At 45.8% G+C, this 12,206-nt stretch overlaps 1 protein-coding gene across 2 annotated transcripts in view; it reads left to right on the top strand.

Annotated features, from left to right (window-relative positions):
* Nucleotides 1–1,851: 1,851 nt before the first annotated feature.
* col11a1a (collagen, type XI, alpha 1a) overlaps nt 1,852–12,206 on the top strand; it is a 70,603-nt gene continuing 60,248 nt past the window's right edge. The window contains exons 1-4 of one of the 2 annotated variants that reach the window (XM_084702831.1): nt 1,852–2,287; nt 7,216–7,380; nt 8,512–8,725; nt 11,299–11,461. In XM_084702831.1, the coding sequence (XP_084558957.1) occupies nt 2,173–2,287; nt 7,216–7,380; nt 8,512–8,725; nt 11,299–11,461 (657 nt within the window). In that variant the 5' untranslated portion in view covers nt 1,852–2,172. The remainder of the gene's footprint in view (nt 2,288–7,215; nt 7,381–8,511; nt 8,726–11,298; nt 11,462–12,206) is intronic. The other variant, XM_084702832.1, reaches the window with a different exon arrangement.

Raw genomic sequence — 12,206 nt, 5'->3', positions numbered from 1 at the left:
GAGCAATTCTGCTTTTCTTTCAAAAAATCGATCAACAAGGTCAATATTTACTGTCTCGTTTGTTCCCCTCTAAATCACAGACTAAAAGTAAATTAATGCGCGGCACTTGTAGTACAAAGCATTATTTTGTAATCTATCTTTCAACAGTTTTATACATTTATAAAAAAAAAGATTGGACGGAACTGATTCACTTGAAAGCATACCAAAAATATCCTTATTTTGCCTGCTTTCAGACAGCATGTTATTGGCAGGCTGTTGGTACTGTCAGTACACTGCAGTTTATCCTTCCCAGACAATAATTACAGAATAATTCTATCCTGGAGTTGTGCTGAATGATTATGGCATAAATTAGACAACTTGATTAGATGTTCTTTAATGATGAACAAAATATGCTTACTAAGCAGGCTTTGGACCTTACTACTTGACCCACAAACCAATATGTCCCCATTCTATTAGCAGGGATTACATGAAATAGGATTATCTTCAACGTAAAGAAGTTATAAACATGTAAACTGTTTCCTAAATCACAATGTCAAGAGTTACCTCAGGAGTTAAATGTATCCAGAGACACTACCAACTATTGTTTGACAGGGTTTGGGGGCAGTTGTTAAACCACCGACTCCTGAAACCAAACAAAAGGGAAGTAGTGGTCTCATTGGTACAGATATACTGTCTCAGACTATCAGATACCCTCCTCATAGAGAGCATCACAACCTGTAGGATCTTGGGACCTGTCTTTCATGGTGGCCGTTTCAACCACATTAGTTTCAATCCTGCATTTTTATTTCGTTTTTGATGCATGTGGATGTGGTTCAAAGGACCACTGTAAACTGCAACTGCTCTTTGCTAAAAATGGTTGTGGATACCGATTTCATCCAACTATTTAGGTAATCAATTCTCTACTCTAAGATTGAATTAAAACAGTATTGAAACACATCAATCAATAGCTTGTATTAATTATTATCTACTCAAAGACATTTCTTAGATTACTTCAGTTTGACGTATCCAGTTTTCACAAAAGTTGAGTGGTTGGAAAGTATGGGGTTCATAGTGTGCATGTGAGGACAACCTTTGAGCTTGGCACTAACAGAAGACGCTTTCTTTGAAGACACCACAACCAAAGGCGGTGAGAAAATTATGGAGAAAGAAGGCATCACCTTTCTTTTATCTCACATCCACTTTAGCATCTGGAACCAGACAAGGGCTTCAAGGTACGGGTGAGATGGAGGTGGGATTTATCGGATAGGAGTCTGGGATGGGGTGGGGGGCGCCAGGCCCACTGGACCAGATGAGAGGATGTGTACTACCATATACGTTCCGGGTAATTCCAGGTAGCTCTTTCTGAATGGCTACTGTAGTTAGCTGTAGTCCAGGTAAGCCCGGAAGCAATTCAATAAATGTCCTCAAGCTCTCAGAATGGTTGGAGCCTAATATGTGATGCGGAATCACGTCAGGAATAAACAAATAAGGACAGACAACTGTGTTTTTATAAAAAATATAAATAAACCTTTAACATATATGAGTGGCATTCGGAATTTCAAACGACCAATCACTGCGTTCAGAATGAAGCTTGATCCCAGCTGAACAGCTGCATAACTCTGCGGAGTTTAAAGTGGTACATGGTGAAGTGCTCATATCAGACATTGTTAAACGGCAGGAATAGCCCACGAGCCTAATTCTGTCTTTCACCCCAATATCATTCCATTCATTCCCTGAACGTTTCCAGAAAATAACGTCCGTTTTTTTCCTCCACTTTTTTTTTTACGTGGACACGCAGAGGGGAACACTTGGAGGAGCTGTATAAACTAATGGGTGGATCCCAAGGAGAATTTCCAGCCCCGTGATTTGCTAATCGGGGTCTCTTTGCCTTGTCATTTTCCTGTAATCGTGGGTCTTAGTTTTTGCTGTGCTTGCCCAGCCCTCCTGCCGGTCTGGCTCCTAGGGTATCGACTGCTCTCTGTGCGCTTTGATTAAAGCCCAAGTACCTTCAGTCTGAAGGCTGGGCGCTAGAAAGAAAGATCGTAGGGGCCTGGAGTGGCTGAGCGACGAGGCAGAAACTCCTCACATATGGCTTTGTAGTGCAGTATCCATCACATTTGGGATTGTGGAAGGGACGTCATTTCAAATCACTTGAAGTCACCTAAGTTTTGTTCACTTTTGTGGGCGCCGACCATGGAGATGCAAAGGTGGTCCACAAGGTGGAAAACGAAAAGGTGGCTTATGGATTCCACTGTAACCGCATTCATCACTTTAACCCTGGTTCTGCAGGCTACACATGTCAGAGCAGGTAAGAATTGTTAGGACCCCAAAAGTTTGTGCAAAGTTACAGAGACGGACTGTGCGCCAGCAGGCGTCTGTTCGCTCATACATGATGGAGATACTGGGAATGATAAGCGTACAGAGGACAAAAGGGAATGGTAGCAGTTTGATACTATTTGGTATTTTGTAGTACAGGCGCGAATTAATTGATACGGGAAAAGACTGTTTCACTGTTTTAGTCAAGCGGTCCGTGGATCGTAAGCCACCCAGACAGGTGACGCCGAGTAGCCTAGTACAGTTGTACCCATATGTCCCTCATAAAAGTGCAGTGAACAACACGATTAATGAAAACGGGCATCCAAAGATGGATCCCAAACTATTGCAACATATCTTTATTCTCACAACCAAAAAATCCCTATTCACATAGCAGTCTTGTTTTTACGCATGACTGGATCATCAATTTTCCCCAATAGATTATCTTAATTGATCACCATGTATTTGTGTTTACTTCGTTAAAACTGCAAAGCCAACATATTTTTTTTTCTCAGGGCTTATGGGTCGTTGTGAAGGAACCGTAAAAGAATTTGTCTAGGAACCCATTTGAGACAGGTTTAAAGATTTATGCTGAAAAAAGCTCTTTGTTTGAACTATGGTCCGTTAGGTGTATGTGGACACAGTTAGCAGGGGTGGAATTCCGCACGGTTTGAGATCTCAGGCTCACAGTTTGCTAAAGAATTCTGCAGCCAAAGATGAGGTGCCTGTCAATTGTATTCATGACTTAGGGGCAGGACATTTCTCTAAAGCTAAAGGCTTCTCTGTAGCCTGAACTCACTGGGTTAATTGGTCCCTGTGAGCAGTCTTTCTAAGAATTGTATGATGTTGGTGAGGTTAATTAATGAGACAAGTGAATTTATCTGCACTTTAATGCAGACAAGTTGATATGTAACGTGAACAATGTTGAACAAAAACCAACAATCAATTTGCCATTATTTGCAAGGTATGCTATAGGCTATTTCAATTATGATTTTCCTTGAAGCATCGGAACACTGGAGTCCAGACACGCACGCAGCTACGCCGGGTCCTGGAACAATGTTCCATTTGAGCGGTCAAGCTTATCAGTTGCCAAAAGCAGCACCCTTTCTCCGCACTATCCTAGTCCCCACCGAAGCCCACTGACAGGCTTGTGTAACACCGTGCCCACCGTGAATGTTGCACTTAGCCTACATGTCTGGTGGACAAGGCCGCGTTGTCTCACAGCGGAGTCCGCGGTGGGAATGCTTCCCCAACTAAGTACTGTGCAGTTATTTGATGATGGTCCTCCTTGCACCTCCCTATTATTTTAGTGTCTTCAAAGAGCAGGGCAGCATAAAGGCCTAACCTGCTTCCACCATAGGGAAAGGCATTGAGTTGGGCATCACCCCGAACAATTATGTACAGTACTAATAAATTTTTCCTCTTATATTGTAGATATTTGGGGGATTTTTCCTTTGTAATTAAACTGGTTACCTGTCTGATCCTGTTGCTTTGACATGACTTCAATGAATTAACCCGTTTGCTTTTGAGTTTTTTTGCTTTTTTTCATTAATGTTTTGTGTTAGTTGAAAATGTACTGTCATCAACTGTCATCCACCGTATCCACGGTAATTGGTAGTAATAGATGCCAATGCCCCCAGAACTTGGCTCACAGATCCTATCTCGCTCTCTCTGTTGAGCAATCTCCTTCAACTTTCATCTCCAGCTTCCTAAAGGCTATGTGTATATTTGGCCTTGTATGTTCCCCTGCTGGGGTTTGTGGAACATGGAGCTGTTTTCTGCAGGGTGTCCTCTCCAACCAGCAGTGTACAGACATGTTTTCTCTGGCCTTGGGGCTCCCTCAGCTCAGACGTGCATTCCTGCAGACAAAGCTAGCATTTCTGAACCATCTCCCCTGCACTCTGGAAAGGAGATGTGGGCCCGGGACACTTGCAGATCCACGGTGCATTTTTGTCCCATGAAAAGGGTCTGGATGATGCCTCCTTGACTCTTGATCCCGTTTTCGAACGCATTTCCTTTGATGGGGTTTGTGATTAAAGTGAGGAGCGCGCCATACTGTGTCTTGTCATTATGCAATTAGACGACTTTAAACTTTGGAGCTTTTGAAAGTCGATAGCCTTGTCACTTTGACATTTCATGCTGCAGTGAAAAATAGAAAAAAAAAGATGAATTAAATGACAGGAGAGCCCAGCGAGAATGAGGCACCTTTCATACGGGGGTGGTACACTGTGAATTTTCCTTGGTATGACAGCAGTATAAAGCAGTCGTTTCAGAAGAGGGGTGGAGAGGGGAGAGAGAGAAGGGGCAGAGCAGGAGGGTGAAAGAGACATTCTGGCTGAATACATGATTAGAGTCTCAGGGAGCTGCAGGTGAAAGGGTTTTCGCTCCTCCAGCAGGGAACGATTTACCGCCACCTTGTAAAAGCTGAAAGGCTGAAACGGCAAACTAGCCACAAGAAGTCAAACTTTTTTTGGGGGGGTCAGGTGCGTCGTACAAAGTGTGCAGGGATGAAAAGTCTGACTCCTTTGGCCTCCGTTTCCAGAATTCTTGTGGAACCTTCCAGAACATGCTGTTGCTTCTGAATTTACATTCATATCTACCTGTTTAACATGACAGGTATTACATCAAACACAAGCAGACAGCGTCATGCTAATGTTTCTCCTTCTCCGCCCCCACCAACGACATTTGTATTAGTCTTAAATGGTGTAACTCATAACTAAGCATCGGAGGAGGTCCGACCAGTGATCTTGTGGGTTGTCTTTTCTTCCCTCCGGATTGGCCGAGGGTCTGCCCCCCGTCCTCCCACTGTTACCCAGCGCCCGAGGGAAATGTGCTCTTATTTGTGCAGCCGTCAGGGAAAACTCACACCAGCTCATCAGATGCCCGTCTTAAAGACTGAGCACACTCATTTAGATGCTTCCATGGATTAGGGCCGTGCTGACGTTTTCTCGGCACCTCTGTGCGAGGGTCGCCCCCTGGTCAAATCATCCCATCTGGAATATATGAGGTCTGGAGTGTGAACCCGGAGGGGCACCGCACTCTGGAGGAACTCACCAAGAGGGTCTTTAGCTCAGTTCCCGTCCAGGCGGTTCTTCTCACCATGTACTAAAAGGAGCAAGTGGTTGAAAATGATAGTGTCTCTCGCCAGCCCTTGATACTTCGATGGGCTACTTGAAATGTGATTTCGTCTTTTGTTTTATGTTTACTTGGTTCTAAGCAGCTAAGTCAGACTCTTTTTGCACTTGAGAAGTGAGCGGTCCAGATCAGGCTGGGCTGATAGGAGAGGAGGAATGACTTATTCAGTGAGGTGAGGAAGTAAGACCAGTCAACACAACAACATTTCTTTTAGGGGATTCAAGATAATAGACCTCTGCTGTTGAGAGAATTGAAGGGGTCAGACTGGGTAACTTCGGGATTGTTTGACTGGTGTTGAGGTTCAGATTGTGGGACAGTGTGTTCTGTAACCCAGGGCTAGAGCTCTACATTGCAGAGATGTGTTTGAAACCAGAGACAGTTCTGACAGTTTTCAAGGGGTAAAGTCATTTATGCTACCAGATTTTGTAGTTATATGCTTAGGAATCATTGTTCTGACAAATTCCCCAAACACCCTGCAGTACCACATTCAGAATTGGTTAAGTGTTAATAATAAATGCTTGGTGAAAGCAATAATTGTATCTTTGTCTTGACTCAAGATTGGTAGTCCTACAATATAAGCAGTCTGACACAGTAGGCTACTGAAGACATCCTGTATGCTACGGAAATAGATCCATGTTGAAACAGGGCTTGCTTCTCCCTCACGCTCCACTGACTGGAGTAAAATGAGCCAGTATGGTGTACTTATACCCAGCAGAGTAGGAATGTCTGCCAGAGAGTGTTTATGAGGAAATCAGACATTTTCATAAGATCCCCTTGTATGAAGTAGCTAAAGAAACCTTCTTGAGTGATTTAAACCCACACGTGCCAAATCAAGCAGGGGTTTTGGAGCACTCGGGAGAGATAAAACCAATGTTTTAAATGTTTCAGTTCACTTCTGCTCCATGAGAAGAACAATTAAAGCTTTCACTAATAATAGATTTGATTTGTGATGTGCCTTTCGAAGCGCTGCAGTACCACTCACAATGAAAAACCTGATTGAAAAGGCTATTTTAAGCAGTTTCTAAACTTCTTAAAACTTGCCTTTTCAAACACGTTTACAATGTAACTGTTAATTTGATTGAGTTTGTTGCCCTTTTGTCCTTAAACATCCGACATTGCCATACTTATAGTAAGATGGGTAACCATATTTTATACCCCTATATAGGTATTTTAGAGGGCTATTCAATACTGCAACTGCAATACAGTGTGCCCTACCAGTACAACCTAATATGACCAAGGTAACTGTGTATGAACATGTATACAGTGTTTCAAATAAAGAGGGTAATCACCAAACGTTCCCATGGATCTCAATGGGAGGTCCCTGCCAAAAGGAGCTCCTTCATGTAAAGTGCATCAGATATGAGGGAAAGGGAGACCGAAAGTAGCCTCAGTGACCCGTAACAACGTAAAACTATCCACCAAGTGTTATAAGATTGGCTGGATGTGGACACATTGTTTATTATACTGGTCACTCTGCTTTGATGAGGATGTTTCCTGTCACGTGACGCTGCAGGACTTGAGTGTAGTCCTTTTCCATTGAGTGTGGAGTTTTCCTGTCGTGGGGAGGTGTGTGTGATTTTGATCGATACCATTATCATACTTTGTTTGCAATTAAACAATGATATTTTCCTGTCTTTGCTACTTCTCATTCTCATCTAACATAATCCATGTCTCTGGAAGGTTATGGCTGGTCCATGATCGACGGTAACGTTTTATACATCCTGAGTGCAACTTTGAGATTCCTTTGTCACGATCTAAAAAAGTGTGTTCTGCTTTTCTCACCAACAGCGGAACCAGTGGACGTGCTCAAAGTATTAGAATTTCACAATTCCCCCGAAGGAGTTAGAAAAACATCAGGATTTTGCACCAACAGGAGAGGATCTCAGCCGGACACAGCCTACCGGGTAGGGAAGCAGGCCCAGATTAGTGCTCCCACCAAGCAGCTCTTCCCAGGTAAGACAGCCCTCCCCCACCCCTCCTCGAACTCCCCCCCCCCCCCCCCCCCACACACACACACACATACACACACAAGCAAACCCCCCCTTACACACACACACCCCTCCCCAAACCCCACACACACCCTTACCCAACCCCACCCCCCCAACCCATCTCAACCCCCCCAACCCTCCCATACCCCCACACCCCCACACCCCTCGTTGTATCTCCCTCCTGCTGGTCCACATCCTGCTTGTTTGGGAGTCCTGTGTAAAGGTGTCCATTGTTATTGGAGCCAAGGCTTTTGACTGGAGATGACACCTCTGATAGTGTCATAGGGCTGTGTTTCGCCTGAGAGAGGGGGAGAGAGTGAGAGAGATGACAGAGAGACAACAAGAAATGAGGGAGAGAGGAGAGCGAAAGAGAGGATGAACAGAGAGAGGAGAGAAGGAAGGGAGAGACAGGGGAGACATGGAGAGACTGAAGAGACAGAGAACAGCAGAGAGAAAGAGAGAGAGAGGCCACAGGATGAGACAGTATAAAACTGTAGGTTTCTTAAAGCTATATCAATAAATTATGTATTGACTCAAGTAGGTTCAAAGCTAAATATTAAACTGAAATGTGACTTGATCATGGGATAGAAGTTTTACAGTTCAGTATGTCTGGTATGATGCTGGATTGGTTCACCAGGGTATAACGTGCTTTTGCTTATCTATGACTCATTCATTAGGTGCAGAAACTTTATGTCCTCGTAAAAATGTTATAGAATGCATTTAGCCTTGATGGCTCTTTGGCATTGCTCTTTAATAACTAATTAAGAAACATTTATAAGTAATAAACTCAGACAAAACTGTAAATAAACTCTGTATGCATTGGTCACCTTCCAAACTCAACTGCCATGGACATTTTTTTTTTCGTTAATGCCAATGAGTAATGCCTAACAATATTACATAATCACCTAAAGAGTACTCCCAGTTGAGCTGCATGAGAATAAAACGGAACAGAACTTTGGTGAGATTCAACAACAACCATCACGCAATCCGCTGCTCAACCTTCAATCTAGACGGGCCACCATGACCCACGACGTCTGGCTGGAGACGTGCGCTCTGTGTGTGTAACCTCCCTCGGGTCCCCCCCTTTGTTCTCCAGGGGGAGTGTTCCCTGAGGACTTCTCCATCCTGGCCACGGTGCGTCCCAAGGCGGGCCTGCAGTCCTTCCTGCTGTCCGTCTACAGCGAGCAGGGCGTGCAGCAGCTGGGCGTGGAGCTGGGACGCTCGCCCGTCTTCCTGTACGAGGACCAGAGCGGGAGGCCGGCCCCCGAGGACTACCCCCTGTTCCGCACCCTCAACCTGGCCGACGGAAAGTAAGTCCCGCCCCCCCCCCCCCCCGTGTTGGGATTTGAACCGCTCGCGTTCTGAATGGGGTAGACGTGAGGGCGTGGAGGAGAGAGCCGAGAAGGAGAGAGCAGGAGGGTTAATGACGGGGTTAAATGACCCCCCAAAAAGTAGCCTGGCTGGGTTCTTAAAGTTGTTTATGTCTCAAATGTTAGGTCAGATTTACTTTCTGCCCTTCATCCAGTGTCTGGTCTGTGCACCTTCCAGGAAGACTTACTGTCATCCTACTTTTAAGAGCCCTTTCTTGTCCATAACATACATCCTTATGGTATATACGTTTTTGCTTGTCTGATTCAACGGACCCTTTACAACAAACATTAATTGTAAAGGCTTTTGAAATGCTGTTTCGAAGGCTATTGTTAGAAAAGATAAACAGTTATGAACCAACACTGAGGTTACTATCCGCTAGGGGAGTTAATAAGAGCAGTTATTCACCTCAGACTGCCGCAGGAGCCAATCACAGCCTGCTCTGTGGGGGTTCCCAGTGAGCGACGCAGGGGCAGAGGAAGAGGTCATAGACAGTGGATTAGCAAGGCACAGCGGGGCCTGCAATGGACAAGATGACCTTAACCATGAACCCCATGTCTCTGTTGTTTTAGAAGAGTGGGAGTAGAGGAGAGGGGAGGGGCTGTTAGACTTTGTTAATAACCCCCCCTCCCCTCCCCTGGATTACCTTATCCAATCAGATTCAACCAACTGGGTCTCTGAGCCCCTTATTGTATGAATCGTTATCCGCTCTCTGGTTCGGAAATCCCAGAATTCCCACTCGGAGCTTCAGCTTAGTAGACATGAGCCTGTGGCAGGGCAGGGGAAAATAAACAAACAGCAAGATGCTGGGAAATGTGTTGGCCCTTTTTCTTTCTTCCTTTAACCAAAAGCTATTTATAAAGTCCGTGTGTTATTTGGTATTATCTCAGGAGCCAGACTTTGTTTTAAGTTGGTGTTTTTTCTATTCCCTAGCTTGTAAAAGAAGCCCTAGCCCGGTCACTCAATGATTTATGGTCAAAATAAGATCTATGAACCACTAGCTGTGTTCTATCATGATGAGAAACATGCAAGATTGTTATCGTTTTAGCAAAGGTGGCACATAAGGTGAGGTGTTTGACTGGAGGTGTTTACAAGTTGTAACATCAAATACATGTTCTAAAAAGTCCAACTTCTCACTCTGCGTTCCCTCCTGTGAGACACCTTTGTTCAATGAGCGGTTTGGTGACCCACTGTCCGAACAGCAATGTTCTCTGTTGAGGATTTTAGCGCTGAAGGAGTTGGCCGCATACCAACTCCAGATCGTCGGCCCATTTTCAGTGACTGTAACTAATGCTGCCTGCATGGCCTCCCTGGACGCCTGCATTGTTATCCAGACACAGATGCTACGCTTGAACATCACTCTGACAGAATTGCTTAAGAGGAAAAAAAAGCACGGCCCAGAAAGATTTGTTCGACAGTTTCTATCGTACTTAGTGCATTCTCCAGACAACCAGTTCTGCCACATCAAGCATTTAGTGATTGAATAATAATAAAGAACAGTGGTGATGATCCTGCATGAGGACCGGTATCCTCTGCAAAAGAGGACAACCCACGTCAACCAATGACCTCTGGTCATTCTTTCTCATGCTTCTATTCAATTGGATCGTTTCAAAAGTTGCGTTCACAATCATACTTTATACCTAGCGTGAAATGATGTAGCAGGCCTTCCCTTTGAGCCCAGCACACTCGACTGTGCGTAAGGGCTCCTATTATCGCGCGAGCCCAACGTCTCCAGCCCGCCAACACCATGACCCTGCTGCGGCCGCACTTCACCTCTACAAAGGACGCATCGGACAGCATTCAAGATCCCCATCAAAACAACTTGTTTCCTCGAAATCCCCAGTCCCTATCCCAGTGAGAGACACACGGCCTTAGTGACTCGAATGGCAGCCTTAGATACGGAGGGCCGTTGGTTTTGTTTTCGAGTGCGGGTGGGACAGCCTCTTTGGTTTTCATAACCGGGGACGCAACCGTTAAATGTAACTATCTCGATTCAAATGAGTGGGGGCAGAGGGGGGCACAGGTTTAACCTTTTCCAAAAGTAGGATGAAACCCACGCCCCTGCTCCGGTGTCCCTGTCAGACGCAGGGTGCCGGTCCAGACTGAGGGCTGAGACGGATCCACTGGAGCACAGATCTTCTCCTCCTCCCCGGAACATTGTTTTGACTGTGTTGTCTTCTGCTCGGAAGGCCCGGGCCTCCTGAGTCCTGACACACACTTTCCACAATGTTCACCGCGCCTGTCATGGCGAGGAACCCAGAAGGAGGATTAAGTTTGAGGTTTAATGAGTGTAATCCTGTGTTAAACACGGGCCAAAGTGTGAGGGCAGGAATGTGGTCTGTTTGCTGCCTGGAATGCAGTAGCCCTACGATTGGCCGCGGCAAATTTGTCCACCGGCTCGCGAGGTGTCGCGCTCGCGTGTGACGCCGGTTAACCCTTTGTTTGTGTCACGAACCGGAAACCTCACGTCCGCCCCCTGCTGACGTGACGTTTCTGTGTCGTGTCGACCAATCAGGTGGCATCGGGTGGCCATCAGCGTGGAGAAGAAGACGGTGACCATCATCGTGGACTGCAAGAAGAAGATCACCAAGCCCCTGCTGAGGAGCGACCAGGCCGTCGTCGACACCGACGGCATCACCGTGTTCGGCACCAGGATCCTGGACGAGGAGGTGTTCCAGGTGAGGTGTTGGGGGGGGCGTGGGGGAAGTGAGGGTTGGGTGGTTTGGAGGTGTGGGGGTTTTGGGGGCCGTGGGGGAGGGCTTCCAGGTGAGATGTGTGTGTGTGTGTGTGTGGGGTGTTCTACGTGCACGGCTGGTTGTGATTGAGACTAAACAGCACATTTCAGAGTGTTCTTTAAACACCTGGAGTGTTCATTGGACTCGTCGAGCGTTGTATAGCTTCACTCTCGTCGAGATGGGCCTAAATGAACTCTCGAAGAAGACTTTTTTAAAGTGCTGGTGTCTGTTTGGGAAGAGTAGATTTCAACAGCGTCGGTTGAGGAGTGCAGCAGCAGAGGGTTGATCTCAGAGTATTGACGCTTCCTTTGTTGTGGGCTTCATGTACCTTGTCATTAAAGACACTCGCAGCTTCTTGTTTAAGTCTTGCAGCCTACTGTTAGTCAGAGTGCAGCTTCCGAGGTTAGGGGTTCACAGGAACACATAACCTTGTTGCCTTGTGGGAATACTTAGCATGGCAGTTGCTGTTCATTCGGGGGTACCTTAGACTTCAAATGAGAAAGTCATTCTGTGCCTCTAAATAGGATTAAGAAAAAGGCTTGAGGTTTTAGTGGTGTGCGTGGACGTGAGAAAAAGAAAAGTTACAACGTTAATTATCTGTGTGACCTCCTTTGCCGATACTTCATTTACATGTGGAACAGACCAGGCCTTCTTGTTTGGGGGTAAACAACCAGAAGGTCCTAGTGGT

Source organism: Hypomesus nipponensis, chromosome 8 (genome assembly GCF_054491055.1).
Source record: "Hypomesus nipponensis isolate SF chromosome 8, ASM5449105v1, whole genome shotgun sequence".
NCBI classification, from domain to species: domain Eukaryota; kingdom Metazoa; phylum Chordata; class Actinopteri; order Osmeriformes; family Osmeridae; genus Hypomesus; species Hypomesus nipponensis.
This window is presented reverse-complemented; position numbering and strand designations above follow the sequence as displayed.